The following is a 21,155-nucleotide window of genomic DNA, read 5'->3' as shown; positions in this document are numbered from 1 at the left end:
TCTCTCTCTCTCTCTGTCAAATAAATAAATAAAATCTTAAAAAAAAAAATTTAAACTAGAATTTACTATAAAATAATAATGCATTTTTAAAATACAGTATAAAAGAGAATTTTAAAAAATAAGTTTGCGTTCCTGCTTCCCCATGTTGGAGCTTGGCATGTGTTCATTCTTCGGTTTCTTAGGTAGTATTCAGGAAATGTTCTGGGCAGATGCTAGATTTTATTTACTGATCTGTGTCCTTGCCCCATTTTTCCCCCCAAATGGGATATTTTACTCTGCTATCCTACATCTTTTTCATGCGTATTAGTGATCTCTATATTTTTATAAATAGAACTGGCTCCTTTTTAACAGCTGCATCGTAATTCCATCGCACGGAATATGTATGTAATTTATTGAGCCAGCTTCCCATTGATAGACTTTTATGTTGGTGCGAGTTTTTTTGTTTTTTTTTTTCCTTTTTTAGTGATATCCTTGTGCACAGGTTTTTGTACTCTTTGAGAACAGCTAAATTTTACGAGTGGCTTTGCCTGAACAATTTCATCCTTCTCCTAATACTACTAATTCTGAGAGCAATTATCATTACCATTTATGTTGGAACTTTTCCTCCTTACTACAGGTTTTCAAACTTTATTTCTCTAATAACTTACAACCCTAAAAGACGGGATGGGAATTTTTATTACCTACTGTGTGCCGGCTGAGGTGTTCCACGCGTCCAGAGTCCTACAGCCAGGGAATAAATGGCAAACCCAAGATCCAGAGCCGGTTCTGACTCCAAATTCTATGTTGTCATCCATTTACCTTATTCTCTCTTCCTTTCATGTGTTCTGGGAAAGGTCTGGTGACCAGCATTTCACATCTAAGATCCTGGAAGGCTTTTTCTTATCCTATTCAAACTGTCCTGGGCTGAATAAGTAAGGAAACACAGACGGTATTTGGTCCAGGCAGTGCATTATGTTTCTGATCTGCTGGTGTGGCTGGGGGACAGGATAGACAGAATGACCACTTAGCAGTAACTGAGCCTCCTAATTGCATCTTTGCAGCTCCAGAGCAGGGACAGCTGCCTGTGGGAGTTGTACAAATGACCAGACTATTGTTGGTAGTCGATAGGAGCCTTGCTACTACACATACGCTTCATTTTTGCACTATAGAAACAGATAAATGGAAACTGTCATTTGCTTAATGGGAAGACTAATTATAGGCTCCCAGGAAATGGATGGCTTTTTCTACTGTAGACTTCTTGTCTTGATTTGGTCATAGGTTTAGAATTAAAATTTAGGGGCGCCTGCCTGGCTCAGTCGGGAGAGCATGTGACTCTTGATCTCGGGGTCGTGAGTTCAAGCCCCACGTTTGGTGTACAGAGAACAAACATAAAATCTTTAAAAAAGTGAGATTCCACATGTCCGTGATAGTCTTGCCATTTTTCATCCAGGCCTTTAATTACCCACCAGGAATTATTTACCATCTAACTGTTGTATCACATCACTTTCTGGTAGCACTCACTTGTGGGGAACTTGAGGCAGTATAAATGTCTTGGATTTCATCTCTAACCATCTGGGGATGGACATTCTTATCAGTAATAGTTGTAGTGGTTACATTGATAGAACTACTCAGCTTGAAATTTCCATTGGATCTAATGATTTTTTGTATTTCCAAATGTCCGCTCCGTTCTTGCTATCTTGGCAGTGGTTGGCCTCTATTCCAAATCCCTGCTTTCTATTAATCAATCGTTGATTGATCGATTCATTCCTTCAGTAGGTATTCCTACTTGCTAATCTGCCAGGCACCCGCTCTTACAGTTTTTAAGTTTTAAGTTTTAAGTTACTGGTGTGGTGTGACTGTTGGCTTTATGTCGTCCCTGCTTCTGACGGATTATGTATGTGCGTATTTTTCACATAGAGTAAGAAAAAGGACAAAGTGTCTTACTTCCTTCTTTCTAGGGAGGACCTTCTGATTCCTTGTGACCTTTTGCTGGATGGCACTGCCTTTCAACTCTGTCTTTGTTCTTGTCTCAGAGGCAGCCCCGAGCGAATCAGATCAGATGTTAGAAGTGGATGCGCTGTCTGTTGAACTGAAGCATTACATCCAGGAGGATAACTGGAGGTTTGAGCAGGAAGTCGAGGAGTGGGAAGAAGAGCAGTCTTGCAAAATCCCTCAAATGGAATCCTCCAGCAGCTCAGCATCACAGGATTTCTCTCCATCCCCAGGTGCAGAGGTTGGAGGTGGGGGGCGGGGGGGGGGGTCTCTGCGAGCCTGTGGTCTTGGTAGCTTCCACCCTTCCTGAGGCCAGCTCTGGGGCTTTAGCCCAGGGAGGGGCTGCCATAGTCTGCACGATGTCTAGTTCAGGCGTAGCTGGTGTTGCACAACCTGCAGAGGAACTTATGGCTTTAGGATGTCCTTTCTGATGAGCAGACGTGTATCAGCAAAACAAGCTCCCTATACTCTCCCTCGGTTAGTTTTCACGGTTTCCCAGGCTGTAGGAGAAGCTATGATAGGATGAATAAGTAGACTCTGTGAAAACTCTTCTCCGAAGACAATCTTCCTAACAAAGGCCATTTGTGGGAAGGCTTCACTGACCTAAAGCAATAGGACAGTCAGGAGCCCGTTAAACTTTCCAGAACCATCACTGCATCCTTGATAAAGTGGACGTGTCTTCGAGTCACTCGTTTCTAGAGAACGTCTGCACTGGATTCTGCTTTAAAAGTTCTTTAGAAGGGCTGTAGATGAGGCTTTGTGTCCGTCTTGCTTGCCTTTCGCAGTGTTCTAGACGTTGTTTATCATCAGACGCTAACCCCTCGGTCCCGTTCCTTATCAGAGCCTGCGGCAGCCTCCTCGCACGGAGCCCGCTGCTTGGCGTCGGAGCACGCGGTGATTGTCAAGGAGCAGACGGCGCAGGCCATCGCCAACACCGCGCAGGCCTATGAGAGGAGCGGCGTCGAGGCGGCGCTGAATGAGGTGACAGGCGGGCCACCCCCATGCGGGTGGGCGGGAAGGGTGGGCTCACAGCAGAGACCCCCAGTCTCTCACGTTTCCATTACTCTGTGTCTTGGCTGCATTTAACCGGTCACTCTTGCTTTCTCCTGTTTTTTCTTACTCTCTCTCTCTATTCTGCTGCCATAGATTAAGGAAGCTGATCCCAAGAAGCCCATGCCCCCGGAAACAACCCTTGCAGAGCAGTCAGAGCAGCCCCCAAAAGCGAAGGACACAGAGTCTGCCGCCCCGCCTAGTTCTGAGGCGTCTGAAGTCGAGATCCCCAGTGTGGGGAGGATTCTGGTTAGAGCTGATGCAGATGGATATGATGAGGAGGTACAGAGACGAGTGCAGGACTCCGCTGTCTCTCCAGCCTTCTCTTTCCCTCCCACCTGACCCCATATGCTTGGCCAACGTGTCTGGCAATAGTTAATATGGGAACAAATAAAGAACAGGAGGGCCCGCCTGGTTTTGACCTCAGCTACGTCTCGTAGAAGCTCGCCTGGTTCCCAGCACATGCTGCCCCTGGTATCTCTCTGCCCAGGCGTATACTGATGGAGGCGCCGCAGGGTCTAGGTGGCTCAGAAACGTAGCACTTGGTTCCTTTGTTGGCATTATGAGGGAAAAAAAAATGCCTTTTAAATTAGGAACCTCTGTCTTTGGTAATATTATTCCATTGTTTTTCCTTCAAATCTAAAATTTCCAGCTGTCTAGTAGGCCAAACAAATGAAAATTGAAGTTGTTTTTAATCCTAAAACTTTCAGAAGAAGCTGTGGGATCCCAAGTTACTTATTAGTTGGTCCCCTTTACGCTGGCACTGCGCATGACAGTCATGAATCCTGTCCCTCAGGGTTCTGTTTCTTCCTGTGGGATTTTTTTTTTCTCCAGATCATTGAAAGGTTTTGACTTTATGAAGTCGTATTTGTATACCACCTAATTTCCAGACTGTTTTAAAAGTACCAATCATTTTAGCTAGACAGCCAAATTACAGAACCCTGTTGGCTTTCTCACGGGGGATACTTCCCTGGGAGCAATCATTTAACTCGATTCTTTAGCAGTGCCATTTCTAAAAATTCTCCGATGTCCCTCTTTATTTATCTGCTTACGTTAGCGTTTTTGGAATAGCTCTTCCTGGGCAGGGTCTGGCCGTGGTGCACAGGGACAGGGCCGTGGGGGTGTGTGGGCACAGGTATGTGAGTCTGGGCTGGCGGCAGGTGCTGGTCCCGGGCTCGCAGCTTCTCTTCCCTTTAGCAGCCTGCTTGCCTTTCTTCCATTCAGTCTTTTCTTGAACTTTTTTTCTCTCCTTTTTCTGTCTGTGTTTTGTGCCTTCCTGTGGTAGGTGATGCTGAGCCCCGCCATGCAAGGGGTCATCCTGGCCATAGCTAAAGCCCGTCAGACCTTTGACCGAGATGGGTCTGAAGCAGGGCTTATTAAGGTATCTCTTTTTAAAAATCTAATCCTTATACCACAGGTATCATAGTAACAGGGACTTAATTTTATTAGATGGTAAGAAAAAAAATGAGATGAAGAATGTTGTCCCTTAAAGTAACACCTAAAACTCTGTTGCCTGCCAACTGAGGGACAGGCCCTCTCATGGTACCGATGGCGCCTCCCCTCCGCACTAACGCAGCGTCGGCGAATTGTGCTGAACTGAGTTAGGCCGCACCTGGAGAGCTTGCTGTTGTCCTTAGGAAATATCTATTAATAAAACTGGGAAGGAGACATTGTCTTTATGGTTTGGGAGCCATAATACAAGAAAGTCGGCCATGCTTTTTAAGGCACCTCAATAAAACTTAAGGTACTTGAATAAATTGCATTTATGTGCATTTTAAAAATTCCGGTCCTCAGGACTCAAGGATAGTAATTAAAACTAAATATTTATTTTTCTTAGAGCCTTATGAGAAAAACGAATTTCTCCCAAGTGTAGTACATCGTTGGCACCACAGGAGTTCTGTCCCTCATGGAATGTAAATAGCTTACGGATTCCATGGTTGCCTCTGTGATTCCCCAATATGAGTTTCTGGGAAGTCTTCTTGGAGTTATGAGGACCTCTGTAGCGCACAGGCATCTGGTTCTATGAGATAAGCCCTGAGCACTCCCTGTTCTGATCACCAGTCTTGTCCTTCCCAGGCATTCCACGAAGAATACTCCAGGCTCTACCAGCTTGCCAAAGAGACACCCACTGCTCACAGCGACCCTCGGCTCCAGCACGTGCTGGTCTACTTTTTCCAAAATGAAGCGCCCAAAAGAGTAGTAGAACGGACCCTCCTGGAACAGTTTGCGGATAAGAATCTTAGCTACGATGAAAGGTGAGACGCATCACCCGCCGCTTCTGGGTTGGGCCCAGTGACTGGCTCTGACGGGGAGGCGGCACCCTGCCCTGCTCACGGCCTCTGACCCTTGTGCCACACAGATCCATCAGCATCATGAAGGTAGCACAAGCTAAACTGAAGGAGATTGGTCCCGACGACATGAATATGGAAGAGTACAAGGTGAAGTCTTTTCTTTAAGTCTGCAAAACAAAAACATGAATTCTTGAGGCCAGACTAACAATTTCACGTCATCACAGAATGCCTTGCCCCCACAACCCCCCAAAAAACAGCTGGGTAAGAAGAGGTAAATGATGTTTTCTGACCCTCAGAATAACCAGTTTCTTTGTTCCATTCTTCCATTAGAATAAATTAACCCTTTATTTCCTTTTAATACCTACGTTAGCCTTGGATCTAGGAAGTCAAATTCTTGATTTGTGGTTTTGGTTTGTTTTAAAATAATATCTTCTGAATAATTCTATATTTGAAGTGAAATTTCTGTGCATTAAAATGCATGGAAAAATACAAATTTCCCCCAAAAGCCTTGTGTTACAAGTAACACAGTGCTCTGTGACACCTTGGGGTACCCCAGCACCCGCTGAGCTGAGGGCTGTGCTAGGCGATTGGAACAGCTTGTCCTTCTGAGTTCCCTGCACTCACGTGTTCTTGTGAAACCGTGACAGGCATCTGTTCAGACCAGAGCTGCAGGACTTTGATGGGGTTACTGGAAATTAAGATGATACATTCTAAAGCTCACTTGAAGTAAACATTTCTGTTGCTCAGAGGAAGTAGGTCAGCAATGGGCTTACATCGTAAATGGTCAATACATCATTATTGAAAGCTTTCGTGTTTGTGGTTTTCGTGCTCGAGAAGCATTTGTATGGCACGTAACACTGACCACAGTGGCAAGTGAGGGAATAGTTTATGGTGACCGTAATTGCTAATGGCATTCATTCCTTTTCAGAAGTGGCATGAAGATTATAGTTTGTTTCGAAAGGTGTCTGTGTATCTCCTCACAGGCCTGGAACTCTACCAAAAAGGAAAGTATGTGGGCCTTTTATGTCTCTGGGATTATTGGTCAGGGCGCTGTTAACGGATCCCCAGCCAGGAGTACTGAGAACCGTAGCCGTGCCTCCCCTCCCTTGCCTCATGCACTAGGGCACCTCTCCTTTTCCTGCTGTTTCACTAAGCATCACACGTAGTTTTTCATCCTTCACGTAGTGATGGATATGGTGGTAAAGATATGTAATGGCCAGATTTTCCTTTTGATAAATGAAGATGAACCCAGAAAATGAATTTTAGAGTCACGATGGACCTCAGTAAACATGCAGTCCACTTCTTTAGAGTTGAGGAAAACGGAAGTGCAGGAAGTTTCATGAAGCACTTTGGGTTTCTTGACCAGTTTGCAGAAGAGCTGAGAGTGGCCGCCATCTTTAGCTCTCAGGCTTTTCCCAGCGCACCGCGCTGCCTCTGTCCTTGGGGGCTTCCATTAACTGCCACCTTGTAAATATTTGCCCTTGGGGGAACAGAGAGGTCAAAGCCCTCGATTGATCTGCCGTTTTCTCAGGTACCAAGAGGCGCTCTCCTACCTGGTCTATGCATACCAGAGCAATGCCGCTCTCCTGATGAAGGGGCCTCGCCGCGGGGTGAAGGAGTCGGTCATTGCTTTATACCGAAGAAAATGCCTTCTGGTATGTACTGTCGGTAAAACCTGACAATTTTTTTTTTTTTAAAGATTTTGTTTCTTTACCTCACAGAGAGAGAGAGAGATCACAAGCAGGCAAAACAGCAGGCAGAGGAAGATGGGGAAGCAGGCCCCCAGCTGAGCAGAGAGCCTGATGTGGGGCTCGATCCCAGGACCCTGAGATCATGACCTGAGCTGAAGGCAGAGGCTCAGCCCACTGAGCCACCCAGGCGCCCCACGATTTGTATTAGTTTATTGTCTTCATCTCTGTTCCTTGAAGCCACAAAGAAATACAGCTTAAAAAACAGAATAATCTTCAATAGTTTCAGATTTTTCTCAACTCTTCAGAGTAGTCGTACATTGAAACAGATGATTTTAAGTTACTTAAATGAATATCAGTCTTCTTCGACCCCGGGTTGAAGTTAGGGTGAGAATCAGTTTGTGTTTTCCTTTTCCTGGGCCCTTTTCGGACACCTGCAGTACGGTGTGTATCATCACATCGCTGCTCTACCGCATCGTGAGCTCCTTAAGCACAGACCCTGTTCTTGGGCTGTTTTCTTTGTACCTGGCACATCGTAAGCGTGCAACGGATATGTGTTGAAGGAACGCAGTGCTTTTTCTGTGTTCTGTGCAGTGTTTCCTGCTAAGCTACTAGATGAGAATTTGAGCAGCTCCTGAGATACTTCATTGTTTTTTTAAATGGTATAAACCCTAAGAACTAGTTCTACTGTTCTGTTACTATCGCTGTCGCACAGCACTGGAGGTCTGGCCTGGCCTCGCTTGCATTTGGCAGTCACGGGGAATGGCAGACCCATATTCCATCAGGCTAGCGGATGGGTTATACAGGTGCTGGTCCTTCGGAGAACTACAGAGTGCTGGCTGGCCCTCAGCCTGTGAGCCGCCCTGGGCCTCCCTGCCACCCAGCAGGATTGCCCGTCCTGGGAAGAGTGCAGCCAGCATTTCTGCCCCTGCCTTGCTACTACCAAATGGAGGAGGTTAAGTCATGACATACATTCATCTCAAGAGCTTCCTTTTCTGACATGTGTGTTGATTTCTTTATCAGTTCTAGGGTGTGACAGGACATTTTGAAGCTGGAAAGAGGGCCTGGTAGATTTGATGGATATGAACTTTATTATGCTTTAAATCCCCAAGTACAGATTATGTCTGGAATGTCCTGCTCATCTTCCACTGGTCAGTGGTAATAGTGATTGAGGTTCTTCCCATCACTGGCTCGCAACCCCCAGTGTGCGTGTGAGTCCCTCGGGGAGCTCTCTGTGGCGACCGTTCCCCAGACTGTCGGACCAAAGGCTGGGGAGGGGCCTGGGCACCAGCGGATGCTCTGCAGGTGATTCCGAGCTCAGTGGAGATTGGCAGCCATAGAATAAAGCATTATAGTAGAAGCAAGTGGTAGGCGAGACCTTGACTTGGAAGTTTGGGTAAGTGGGTCACGAACTTTGCTGCATTAGAATCACCTCGGGAGCTTTTTTTTTTTTTTTTTTTTTTAAATTTTATTTTTTCTTTTATTTTTTTTTTTAATTTTATTTTTTTATTTTTTTTCAGCATAACAGTATTCATTATTTTTGCACCACACCCAGTGCTCCATGCAATCCGTGCCCTCTACAATACCCACCACCTGGTGCCCCCAACCTCCCACCCCCCACCCCTTCAAAATTCTCAGATCGTTTTTCAGAGTCCATAGTCTCTCATGGTTCACCTCCCCTTCCAATTTCCCTCAACTCCCTTCTCCTCTCCATCTCCCCTTGTCCTCCATGCTATTTGTTATCTCCACAAATAAGTGAAACCATATGATAATTGACTCTCTCTGCTTGACTTATTTCACTCAGCATAATCTCTTCCAGTCCCGTCCATGTTGCTACAAAACTTGGGGATTCATCCTTTCTTTTTTTTTTTTTTTTACAGCTTTATAAACATATATTTTTATCCCCAGGGGTACAGGTCTGCGAATCGCCAGGTTTACACACTTCACAACACTCACCATAGCACATACCCTCCCCGATATCCATAACCCCACCCCCTCTCCCAACCCCCTCCCCCCATCAACCCTCAGTTTGTTTTGTGAGATTAAGAGTCACTTATGGTTTGTCTCCCTCCCAATCCCATCTTGTTTCATTTACTCTTCTCCTACCCCCTCGACCCCCCATGTTGCATCTCCTCTCCCTCATATCAGGGAGATCATATGATAGTTGTCTTTCTCCGATTGACTTATTTCGCTAAGCATGATACCCTCTAGTTCCATCCACGTCGTCGCAAATGGCAAGATTTCATTTCTTTTGATGGCTGCATAGTATTCCATTGTGTATATACCACATCTTCTTTATCCATTCGTCTGTAGATGGACATCTAGGTTCTTTCCATAGTTTGGCTATTGTAGACATTGCTGCTATAAACATTCGGGTGCATGTGCCCCTTCGGATCACTATGTTTGTATCTTTAGGGTAAATACCCAGCAGTGCAATTGCAGGGTCATAGGGTAGTTCTATTTTCAACATTTTGAGGAACCTCCATGCTGTTTTCCAGAGTGGTTGCACCAGCTTGCATTCCCACCAACAGTGTAGGAGGTTTCCCCTTTCTCCGCATCCTCGCCAGCATCTGTCATTTCCTGACTTGTGAATTTTAGCCATTCTGACTGGTGTGAGGTGATATCTCATGGTGGTTTTGATTTGTATTTCCCTGATGCCGAGTGATATGGAGCACTTTTTCATGTGTCTGTTGGCCATCTGGATGTCTTCTTTGCAGAAATGTCTGTTCATGTCCTCTGCCCATTTCTTGATTGGATTATTTGTTCTTTGGGTGTTGAGTTTGCTAAGTTCTTTATAGATTTTGGACACTAGCCCTTTATCTGATATGTCATTTGCAAATATCTTCTCCCATTCTGTCAGTTGTCTTTTGGTTTTTTTAACTGTTTCCTTTGCTGTGCAAAAGCTTTTGATCTTGATAAAATCCCAAAAGTTCATTTTTGCCCTTGCTTCCCTTGCCTTTGGTGATGTTCCTAGGAAGATGTTGCTGCGGCTGACGTCGAAGAGGTTGCTGCCTGTGTTCTCCTCGAGGATTTTGATGGATTCCTTTCTCACATTGAGATCCTTCATCCATTTTGAGTCTATTTTCGTGTGTGGTGTAAGGAAATGATCCAATTTCATTTTTCTGCATGTGGCTGTCCAATTTTCCCAACACCATTTATTGAAGAGGCTGTCTTTGTTCCATTGGACATTCTTTCCTGCTTTGTCGAAGATGAGTTGACCATAGAGTTGAGGGTCCATTTCTGGGCTCTCTATTCTGTTCCATTGATCTATGTGTCTGTTTTTGTGCCAGTACCATGCTGTCTTGATGATGACAGCTTTGTAATAGAGCTTGAAGTCCAGAATTGTGATGCCACCAACTTTGGCTTTCTTTTTCAATATTCCTTTGGCTATTCGAGGTCTTTTCTGGTTCCATATAAATTTTAGGATTATTTGTTCCATTTCTTTGAAAAAAATGGATGGTACTTTGATGGGAATTGCATTAAATGTGTAGATTGCTTTAGGTAGGATAGACATTTTCACAATATTTATTCTTCCAATCCAGGAGCATGGAACATTTTTCCATTTCTTTGTGTCTTCCTCAATTTCTTTCATGAGTACTTTATAGTTTTCTGAGTATAGATTCTTAGTCTCTTTGGTTAGGTTTATTCCTAGGTATCTTATAGTTTTGGGTGCAATTGTAAATGGGATGGACTCCTTAATTGCTCTTTCTTCTGTCTTGTTGTTGGTGTAGAAAAATGCAACTGATTTCTGTGCATTGATTTTATATCCTGACACTTTACTGAATTCCTGTACAAGTTCTAGCAGTTTTGGAGTGGAGTCTTTTGGGTTTTCCACATACAGTATCATATCATCTGCAAAGAGTGATAGTTTGACTTCTTCTTTGCCGATTTGGATGCCTTTAATTTCCTTTTGTTGTCTGATTGCTGAGGCTAGGACTTCTAGTACTATGTTGAATAGCAGTGGTGATAACGGACATCCCTGCCGTGTTCCTGACCTTAGCGGAAAAGCTTTCAGTTTTTCTCCATTGAGAATGATATTTGCGGTAGGTTTTTCATAGATGGCTTTGATAATATTGAGGTATGTGCCGTCTATCCCTACACTTTGAAGAGTTTTGATCAGGAAGGGATGCTGTACTTTGTCAAATGCTTTTTCAGCATCTATGGAGAGTATCATATGGTTCTTGTTCTTTCTTTTATTAATGTGTTGTATCACATTGATTGATTTGCGGATGTTGAACCAGCCTTGCAGCCCTGGAATAAATCCCACTTGGTCGTGGTGAATAATCCTTTTAACGTACTGTTGAATCCTATTGGCTAGTATTTTGGCGAGAATTTTTGCATCTGTGTTCATCAAGGATATTGGTCTGTAGTTCTCTTTTTTGTTGGGATCCTTGTCTGGTTTTGGGATCAAGGTGATGCTGGCCTCATAAAATGAGTTTGGAAGTTTTCCTTCTATTGCTATTTTTTGGAACAGTTTCAGGAGAATAGGAATTAGTTCTTCTTTAAATGTTTGGTAGAATTCCCCCAGGAAGCCGTCTGGCCCTGGGCTTTTGTTTGTTTGGAGATTTTTGATGACCGTTTCAATCTCCTTACTGGTTATGGGTCTGTTCAGGCTTTCTATTTCTTCCTGGTTCAGTTGTGGTAGTTTATATGTCTCTAGGAATGCATCCATTTCTTCCAGATTGTCAAATTTGTTGGCGTAGAGTAGCTCATAGTATGTTCTTATAATTGTCTGTATTTCTTTGGTGTTCGTTGTGATCTCTCCTCTTTCATTCATGATTTTATTTATTTGGGTCCTCTCTCTTTTCTTTTTGATAAGTCTGGCCAGGGGTTTGTCAATCTTATTAATTCTTTCAAAGAACCAGCTCCTAGTTTCGTTGATTTGTTCTATTGTTTTTTTGGTTTCTATTTCATTGATTTCTGCTCTGATCTTTATGATTTCTCTTCTCCTGCTGGGTTTAGGGTTTCTTTCTTGTTCTTTCTCCAGCTCCTTTAGGTGTAGGGTTAGGTTGTGTACCTGAGACCTTTCTTGTTTCTTGAGAAAGGCTTGTACCGCTATATATTTTCCTCTCAGGACTGCCTTTGTTGTGTCCCACAGATTCTGAACTGTTGTGTTTTCATTATCATTTGTTTCCATAAATTTTTTCAATTCTTCTTTGATTTCCTGGTTGACCCATTCATTCTTTAGAAGGATGCTGTTTAGTCTCCATGTATTTGGGTTCTTTCCAAATTTCCTCTTGTTATTGAGTTCTAGCTTTAGAGCATTGTGGTCTGAAAATATGCAGGGAATGATCCCAATCTTTTGATACCGGTTGAGACTTGATTTAGGACCAAGAATGTGATCTATTCTGGAGAATGTTCCATGTGCACTAGAGAAGAATGTGTATTCTGTTGCTTTGGGATGAAATGTTCTGAATATATCTGTGATGTCCATCTGGTCCAGTGTGTCATTTAAGGCCTTGATTTCCTTGTTGATCTTTTGCTTAGATGATCTGTCCATTTCAGTGAGGGGAGTGTTAAAATCCCCTACTATTATTGTATTCTTGTCGATGTGTTTCTTTGATTTTGTTATTAATTGGTTTATATAGTTGGCTGCTCCCACGTTAGGGGCATAGATATTTAAAATTGTTAGATCTTCTTGTTGGACAGTTCCTTTGAGTATGATATAGTGTCCTTCCTCATCTCTTATTATAATCTTTGGCTTAAAATCTAATTGATCTGATATAAGGATTGCCACTCCTGCTTTCTTCTGATGTCCATTAGCATGGTAAATTCTTTTCCACCCCCTCACTTTAAACCTGGAGGTGTCTTCGGGTGTAAGATGAGTTTCTTGTAGGCAACATATAGATGGTTTTTGTTTTTTTATCCATTCTGATACCCTGTGTCTTTTGATTGGGGCATTTAGCCCATTAACATTCAGGGTAAGTATTGAGAGATATGAATTTAGTGCCATTGTATTGCCTGTAAGGTGACTGTTATTGTATATTGTCTCTGTTTCTTTCTGATCTACTACTTTGAGGGTCTCTCTTTGCTTAGAGGACCCCTTTCAATATTTCCTGTAGAGCTGGTTTGGTATTTGCAAATTCTTTCAGTTTTTGTTTGTCCTGGAAGCTTTTAATCTCTCCGTCTATTTTCAATGATAGCCTAGCTGGATATAGTATTCTTGGCTGCATGTTTTTCTCATTTAGTACTCTGAATATATCATGCCAGCTCTTTCTGGCCTGCCAGGTCTCTGTGGATAAGTCTGCTGCCAATCTAATATTTTTACCATTGTACGTTACAGACTTCTTTTCCCGGGCTGCTTTCAGGATCTTTTCTTTGTCACTAAGACTTGTCAATTTTACTATTAGGTGACGGGGTGTAGACCTATTCTTATTGATTTTGAGGGGGGTTCTCTGAACCTCCTGGATTTTGATGCTTGTTCCCTTTGCCATATTGGGGAAATTCTCTCCAATAATTCTCTCCAATATACCTTCTGCTCCCCTCTCTGTTTCCTCTTCTTCTGGAATCCCAATTATTCTAATGTTGTTTCGTCTTATGGTGTCACTTATCTCTCGAATTCTCCCCTCGTGGTCCAGTAGCTGTTTGTCCCTCTTTTGCTCAGCTTCTTTATTCTCTGTCATTTGGTCTTCTATATCGCTAATTCTTTCTTCTGCCTCATTTATCCTAGCAGTGAGAGCCTCCATTTTTGATTGCACCTCATTAATAGCTTTTTTGATTTCAACTTGGTTAGATTTTAGTTCTTTTATTTCTCCAGAAAGAGCTTTTATATCTCCTGAGAGGGTTGCTTTAATATCTTCCATGCCTTTTTCAAGCCCGGCTAGAACCTTGAGAATCATCATTCTGAACTCTATATCTGACATATTACCAATGTCTGTATTGATTAGGTCCCTAGCCTTTGGTATTGCCTCTTGTTCTTTTTTTTGTTGTGAATTTTTCCGCCTTGTCATTTTGTCCAGATAAGAGTTTATGAAGGAGCAAGTAAAATACTAAAAGGGTGGCAACAACCCCAGGAAAATATGCTTTAGCCAAATCAGAAGAGATCCTGAATTGTGGGGGGGAGAAAGGGGATAAAAAGGGGTTCAGAAAGAAAGAAAAAAAAAACTATTAAAAAAAAGAAAGCCGATAAAGAAAAAATATAAAAAGAGGAAAAAATATATATATATTAGATAAACTATTTAAAAAACGTTAAAAAAAGAAAACGGTAAAAGTTAAAAAAAATTTAGCAGAAGAAGAGAAAAAGAAAAAAAAATTGAAAAAGAAAAAAAAATTAAATTAACTGCAAGGCTAAAAAATCATGGGGAGAAAGCCATGAGTTCCGTGCTTTGCTTTCTTCTCCTCTGGAATTCCGCCGTTCTCCTTGGTAGGTGAACTTGGTCCTGGCTGGGTTTCCTGTAGATCTTCTGGGGGAGGGGCCTGTTGTAGTGATTCTCAAGCGTCTTTGCCCCAGGCGGAGTTGCACCGCCCTTACCCGGGGCCGCGCTGAGTCATCCGCTCGGGTTCGCTTTCGGGAGCTTTTGTTCCCTGAGCGCTTTCCGTAGAGTCCGGAGGACGGGAATAAAGATGGCGGCCTCCCGGTCTCCGGCCCGGAGGAGCCGAGAGCCCGGGGCCCCACTCCTCAGTGCGCCCTCAGAGAACAGCGCCAAATGACTCCCGTCACCCTGGCCTCCGGCCGCGCTCCGAGCTGACCGAGCCTGCGACCGGTTCAAGGCAACCCCTCGGGAGCTTTTTTAAAAAATCCCAGTGTTGGGGCGCCTGGGTGGCTCAGTGGGTTAAGCCTCGCCTTTGGCTCAGGTCATGATCTCAGGGTGCTGGGATCGAGGCCTGCATCGGGCTCTCTGCTCAGCGGGGAGCCTGCTTCCTCCTCTCTCTATGCCTGCCTCTCTGCATACTTGTGATCTCTCTCTCTCTGTTTCAAAAAAAAAAAAAAATCCCAATGTCCCGGTCACCTGCCCACCAGTCAAATCAGCATGTCTGGGGTGGGGCGTCCATAGTCTGTGGAGATTCCCAGGCAGTATGCAGTAAAGTTTGGGAACCACTTGTTTAGTCTCTTCTAAAATAGGTATTTATCTTTTTCAGAATGTTTTTCCCCCCCACTCTGCTTTTTCCCTGTAGGAGCTGAATGCCAAAGCAGCTTCTCTCTTTGAAACAAACGATGACCATTCTGTAACGGAGGGCATTAATGTGATGAATGAATTGATCATTCCCTGCATTCACCTTATCATTAATAACGACATCTCCAAGGATGACCTACATGCCATCGAGGTCATGAGAAACCACTGGTGCTCTTACCTCGGGCAAGACATCGCTGGTAGGTTGCGGTTGACACTTGTGATGATTTCTGTGGCTCTTCAGACTTTTAGAAAGTACGGTGTTTTCACTCTGGCACTGGTTCTCAAACCTTTTTAAAGGCTTATTGATGTGTGTCAGTGAGTTAAGAGTGGCTCTGCTCTAGTGAAACAAGGGGTAGGATCCTGGACCTCTGTCCCTCTCAGCTTCTCCTTACCTCCCCCCTGGCTGCTGAAATACCCCCATAGACAGTCTGCAAGCCTGTTTGATAAAATGATTCCTCTTGGGGGATGTCACACTTGTCTGACATTCTCATCTCTCAGAATCGGAACTCTGTAGCTTAGAAATCAAAATCTATTTATGTAGCTTGATGACTTGGTGGGGCCATAACTAAATTTTCCAGTGACTTGAAGTTGCAAGACAGAGCGTGGTTACTAACTATGAAGCCCTCAAGGTTCATAAAGTGAGAAATGGAATGGCCTAGCTTGTCCAAAGCATTTTGGAGAGGGAGCCTAAAACTAGTCATTTTTAGGTGAGTTCTGGCAGCCTTAGAAAGTTGGTCTGTGTTCTAATATGAAGCCTCTTTGTCCATTTCTCACTGATGTAACGATATTGTATTGACTTCTTGAAGTATTCATGTTTATAATATTGAGTGGAAAATTCTATGATTAGTAGTTAGGAATTTCTTTTTAATGTCTTCACTTTTCCTTTAGACTCTGTGTGACATGTAGCTTTACTTACAGTGCCATATGTACACACCTGTGTTTTAATCATTGAAAGGAGATGACACCATTATATTTATGGCATGGAGTATCTTATCCACTTTCTCAAGTTTTAAAAGGATGGATTAGAAGGCCTGTCAGTGAAATGAATATTTAGTGTTTTCCTGCCACACATCAGTGATTTAAAGCCGTGACCTAAAGCTTTGGTATATCTGGCAAGTAGTCTTTGCTCCTGGTTTGAAGCGAATGAATCATTTGTTGTTAGCTGGCCAGCGTGATGCTTTGACCTTTGAGGTTGGGGAATGAATGGGCTCTAGGGAAGACCTTCTGGCTGCAGACTTAGCTGGTTTTTACTTGGAGACCTGCTTCGCTGTGTACATAATGATCCCTTTTCCCTCCACAGAAAATCTACAGCTGTGCTTAGGAGAGTTTCTACCCAGGCTTCTGGATCCTTCTGCAGAAATCATTGTCTTGAAGGAGCCTCCGACCATTCGACCCAATTCTCCCTATGACCTTTGTAGCCGATTTGCAGCTGTCATGGAGTCAATTCAAGGGGTTTCAACTGTAACAGTGAAATAAGCCCCCTCGGGGTCAAGACCCAGTTTGGTCTGGGGCGGCCTGTTGCACAGAAGTCTGTTGTCACAGTGTTTCCCCTGGGGGAGGGATTAGGCGGGAAAGTAAGATTCAGATCCAGACCCCAGCCATGCTCTGCGTGTAAAGAAGGATTGAAAATAAAATTGCACTTTTTAGGTAAAGAATCAGAAAAGCAATTTCACTAAAAAAGACAAGAACCATTGTACATTAAGGTATTGAATTATGTCAGAAGACCTGAAATGCCTCCTGTGCCTGCAGGAGTACTTGGGCTTCGGTAAGCCTCTTGCCACTTTTAAAATTACCCCGCAGGCATAAATATTTTTGACAGTGGAATAGAAGGGTGATCCGTCAGAACCTGAACCAGATGAACAGCTACTAGTTATTTTATCAAATACAGGTGACATCTGAAAGTTCTTAACGGCAAGAGATGAGAAGTCTCTGCCTGTCTCTTGACAGGAGATGGCAGTGGGCTGCTGATGAGCTGCCAGCCTTTACGTGTGGGTAGAAACACAGGGGCGCGTGGCAGCAGGATGCTGCAAATCAAAAGAAAGCTGCCTTTCCTCTCCTCTCTCTCTCTTTTATTTTATATTTCTCAATAAACCAGAAAACCTCACACTCAGTCCCGAGTGAAAGAAAACAAAGCACTAAGGGCCGTAGACGCAACGGCGTGGTAAAACGTGATCGAGACAGGAGAGCGCTGTGAGCGTTGTTCCCCATTTCAGTGAAATCTCCTAGCGTCCAAAAATTGTCAACAACAGATGTCTAAGGCTGCTGCTGGCCCGAAAGAACATTTGGATGCCCCTCCCCAACCCCCCACCCCCCGTTTTTGCTTTGAAAAGATAAGGGCTGTGGGTTTGTAAAAAAGAAAAAAAAGTATCTATATATATGTATATGTAGAGAGAGAACTATCTCCAACTGACCATTTTTAAAAGGCTCCAGATTGGATATTGTGTTTTAACCAAATTTTAACATGAATGAGGGAAGAGTGGGTGGGAAGAACACTTGATACAACTATGCAGATTTTATAAATGTGCAATAAAAGTATTTGTTTTACCTTTGGTGTCTGCTGTGGCCTTCATTTAAACGTACTTTCCGGAACTAGGCAGACTCAGTAAGCATTTTAAAGAAGTTTTACTTCTTTAGAAGAGAAAAGCAGACGAAAGTGTTGAGAATCTTGATGGGGGAGAATGATTCTTGGGCAGCGCTTAGTGGTGGCTGGTGTCTTCCCTCCCATTTGCCAGTTGCAATGCTTGTAAGTCTATCTACTGTTTAATTTGTAGAATTTTTTTGTTTTTTAAGATTTCATTTACTTATTTGACACAGAACACAAGCAGGGGGAGCAGCAGGCAGAGGGAGAGGGAGAAGCAGGCTCCCCGCTGAGCAGGGAGCCGGATGTGGGGCTCCATCCCAGGACCCTGAGATCATGACCTGGGCCGGAGGCAGACACTCAACCGACTGAGCCACACAGATGCCCCTGTAATTTGTAGAATTTAGGAGGGGAAAAAGTTATTCTCTTAAGGTGGACTTTCTTAGGTTTTGACTAATTTGTGCTGGGCCATCTTTTACAGAATTTCAGAAGTGCTTTTGCGTTTCAGAGCTCACTGCAGAGATAATTGTTTCATGGGAAATTGATCCATTTACTTACTTTTGATTTGATTTGCTACTTAAGCTTCGAGTACCACCATTTGCTGTTCCCTTTCTCATCTCTGTCATTATTGAGTGCTGTGCACAGTTAAATTGTTTGGCTTCATGTAAGAGTCCTGTGATGGTGGTGGGGACTGGTTTGTCCAAGGTCCTAGATGTTTTAAGGAGCAGAGCCAGGATACTAAGTCTTGGTAGTCTGCGTTCATGGCCTTTTAACAACTGCTCAGCTGCCCTCAGTAGTCGGGAAAAATATTTTGCTCGGGTGCCTGGGTGGCTCAGTTGGTTAGGCGACTGCCTTTGGCTCGGGTCATGGTCCCAGAGTCCTGGGATCGAGTTCCGCATCGGGCTCCCAGCTCCATGGGGAGTCTACTTCTCCCTCTGACCTTCTCCTCTCTCTCATTGCTCTCATGCTCTCTCTCATTCTCTCTCGCTCACTCAAATAAATAAATAAAATCTTTTCTTTTCTTTTTTTTTTTTTTTAAAGATTTTATTTATTTATTTGACAGAGAGATCACAAGCAGGCAGAGAGGCAGGCAGAGAGAGGAGGAAGCAGGCTCCCTGCCGAGCAGAGAGCCCGATGCGGGGCTCGATCCCAGGACTCTGAGATCATGACCTGAGCCGAAGGCAGCGGCTTAACCCACTGAGCCACCCAGACGCCCCAAATAAATAAAATCTTAAAAAATCTTTTGCTCTGTACCTTCCCACATTTGCTACTTCCTGGTCAGCTGTTGGGAATCTATAGTTGACCAAGAAAGAAACAGATGGCCATTTGTAGGTGTGGTGTTGGGCACTTCAGACCCACAGGTGGAGTGCTGAGGAGTCCTTTCTTTCTCACATCTGCTGGCTGCTTTAGGGACAGCCTGGTTTCTTAAGGAGTCCACAAACTGCCTCAGGATAAGCAGGGTTTTTACATGTTTGAAGGATCATGAAAAAGGATGAGGGCCAGGTGGGGTTGGGGCTGCGTGGGGAAGAAACCTACTAGACTCTTAACCTAAAATGTTTCAAGGATTTTATCAGGGCACTTGACCTCAGCGTAAATTCCCTTGACACTGGGGTTAGACTTCCTGTGGCTCGCTGGAATCACAACCTGCTTCTGTTCGGATTTGTTAGCTCCTCTAAGAACTCCAAGCCGTATAAGCTCGTTTTTCCCCTCCCTGCTTCAAGAAAGAATTGTGAGAGGAAAGACACAACAGTTTCAAAAAATGAATGAACTGGAGGCTAGGCCTGAAGGAAGGCTGATGAAGCAGACCTGGGATCAAGGGAGAGATTCACAGGAGCAGAGTTTAGCCATTTTCATTGCTTGGTTTATTGCTCGCTCTTTGTACGACTATACTTTACAATTTATTCTGCTAATTGTCATTTGAATTCTTTCCAGTTTTTTGGCTACTGCCCATAATGCTGCTAGGAGCATTCATGTGCATGTGTTTCAACGCCCACACGAAGGCGTTTCTGTCATGGAACTGTGAGCGGAATTGCTGGGTCATAGGGTGTATGGGTCATAGGGATAGAGGGCTGTGTCTTTACTAGGCACTGCCACATGGTTCCCAAAGCAGTTACACCAACTGAGACTGCCTGCCACCCCCCAGCAGTTTACAAGCTCCAGTTGCTTCGTATCCTTGTCAAGCTTTGGTTTTGTCGGTATTTTAAAATTTTAGCCATTATGGCCACGTGATGTTGCTTTAATTTGAACTTGCACACCAACAACACTGAGCATCTCTTTATATGCTTACTGCTTGGGCTATTCTTTTTTGTGAAATACCTAGTTAAGTCTTTTGCCAGCCTTTTTGTTGGATTTACTCTCTTGGTACATACTGATTTGTAGGAGTTTAAAAAAAAAATAGCCAGTTACGGAAATTTTTGAGTTCTATGCATTGCATAGATCTTCTCGCACTCTGGGTTTTCGCTCCTGATGGCTTGATGAAAATAATTTTTTAATGTTAGTGTAGTCCAATCTACCCGTTCTTCTAATCATTATCCAAGGTCATGAAGACATTCTGTGTTATCTCCCAGAAGTTTTGCTTTTTGACCCTTCCTGGTTAGCTGATGGACCCAGCACCATCTACTGTGTTTTTCCCAGTGCTGTGCCTTTGTCATAAATCAAGTGTCTATGTAGGGGTATCCTTCTGGGCCCTTTTGTTTATTCCATTAGTATGTTTGTCTGGTTGTACCAACATCACACTGTCTTAATTTGTGTAGCTTTTTATCAGTCTTGATTTCCAGTACAATAAATCATCCAGTTTTGAATTGAAGTCAAGTTCAAGTCAAGATGAAGTCAAGATCATCTTGTCTGTTATTAATCAAAATTTTGCCATATACATTTTGGGATCAGTTTGTCAGTTTCACACACAGATTTTGAGGGATTTTGATTAGGTTTGCAGTGACTATAGATAATTTGGAGAGAATTGACATCTTCTAATCCAGGAACACAATATATCCTGTGTATGTAGGTTTTTCTTAAATTTTTGTATTAAGTTCTTCCATATCTTTCATAAATCAATTCCTAGATCTTTGACGTTTTTCAAGCTATTTAAATGTTGTCATTTTTGGAATTACATTTTTTTTTAAAAATTTTATTTATTTATTTGTCAGAGAGAGAGAGTGAGGGAGAGTGAGCACAAGCAGATAGAGTGGCAGGCAGAGGGAGAAGCAGGCTCCCTGCTGAGCAAGGAGCCTGATGTGGGACTCGATCCCAGGACCCTGAGATCATGACCTGAGCCGAAGGCAGCCGCTTAACCCACTGAGCCACCCAGGCGTCCCTGGAATTACATTTTTAATTGCTTATCACTGGTATCTAGAAACAATGTGCTCACTTCAGCAGCACATACACTAAAATTGGAACAATATGGAGATTATCAGTGCCCCTGTACAAGGATGAGACACAAATTTGAGAAAGAATTGATGTTTTT

The 21,155-nt window shown here is 43.5% G+C and overlaps 1 protein-coding gene and 1 non-coding gene across 5 annotated transcripts in view; both read left to right on the top strand.

Moving 5' to 3' along the window:
- Positions 1 to 17,662, top strand: part of USP28 (ubiquitin specific peptidase 28) — a 66,783-nt gene extending 49,121 nt beyond the window's left edge. For 2 of the 4 annotated variants that reach the window (XM_047691419.1, XM_047691418.1), the window contains exons 17-26: positions 2,013 to 2,204; positions 2,813 to 2,952; positions 3,118 to 3,303; positions 4,307 to 4,402; positions 5,098 to 5,276; positions 5,381 to 5,459; positions 6,241 to 6,320; positions 6,844 to 6,967; positions 15,116 to 15,311; positions 16,415 to 17,662. In XM_047691419.1, the coding sequence (XP_047547375.1) occupies positions 2,013 to 2,204; positions 2,813 to 2,952; positions 3,118 to 3,303; positions 4,307 to 4,402; positions 5,098 to 5,276; positions 5,381 to 5,459; positions 6,241 to 6,320; positions 6,844 to 6,967; positions 15,116 to 15,311; positions 16,415 to 16,590 (1,448 nt within the window). In that variant the 3' untranslated portion in view covers positions 16,591 to 17,662. The remainder of the gene's footprint in view (positions 1 to 2,012; positions 2,205 to 2,812; positions 2,953 to 3,117; positions 3,304 to 4,306; positions 4,403 to 5,097; positions 5,277 to 5,380; positions 5,460 to 6,240; positions 6,321 to 6,843; positions 6,968 to 15,115; positions 15,312 to 16,414) is intronic. The other 2 variants (XM_047691421.1, XM_047691420.1) reach the window with 1 other exon arrangement.
- Positions 17,663 to 21,051: 3,389 nt separating this feature from the next.
- LOC125080231 (U6 spliceosomal RNA) lies at positions 21,052 to 21,155 on the top strand. Its single transcript, XR_007121261.1, has one exon. It is a non-coding gene; the product is annotated as a U6 spliceosomal RNA (small nuclear RNA).

Source organism: Lutra lutra, chromosome 10 (genome assembly GCF_902655055.1).
Source record: "Lutra lutra chromosome 10, mLutLut1.2, whole genome shotgun sequence".
In the NCBI taxonomy this organism is placed as follows: Eukaryota; Metazoa; Chordata; class Mammalia; order Carnivora; family Mustelidae; genus Lutra; species Lutra lutra.
This window is presented reverse-complemented; position numbering and strand designations above follow the sequence as displayed.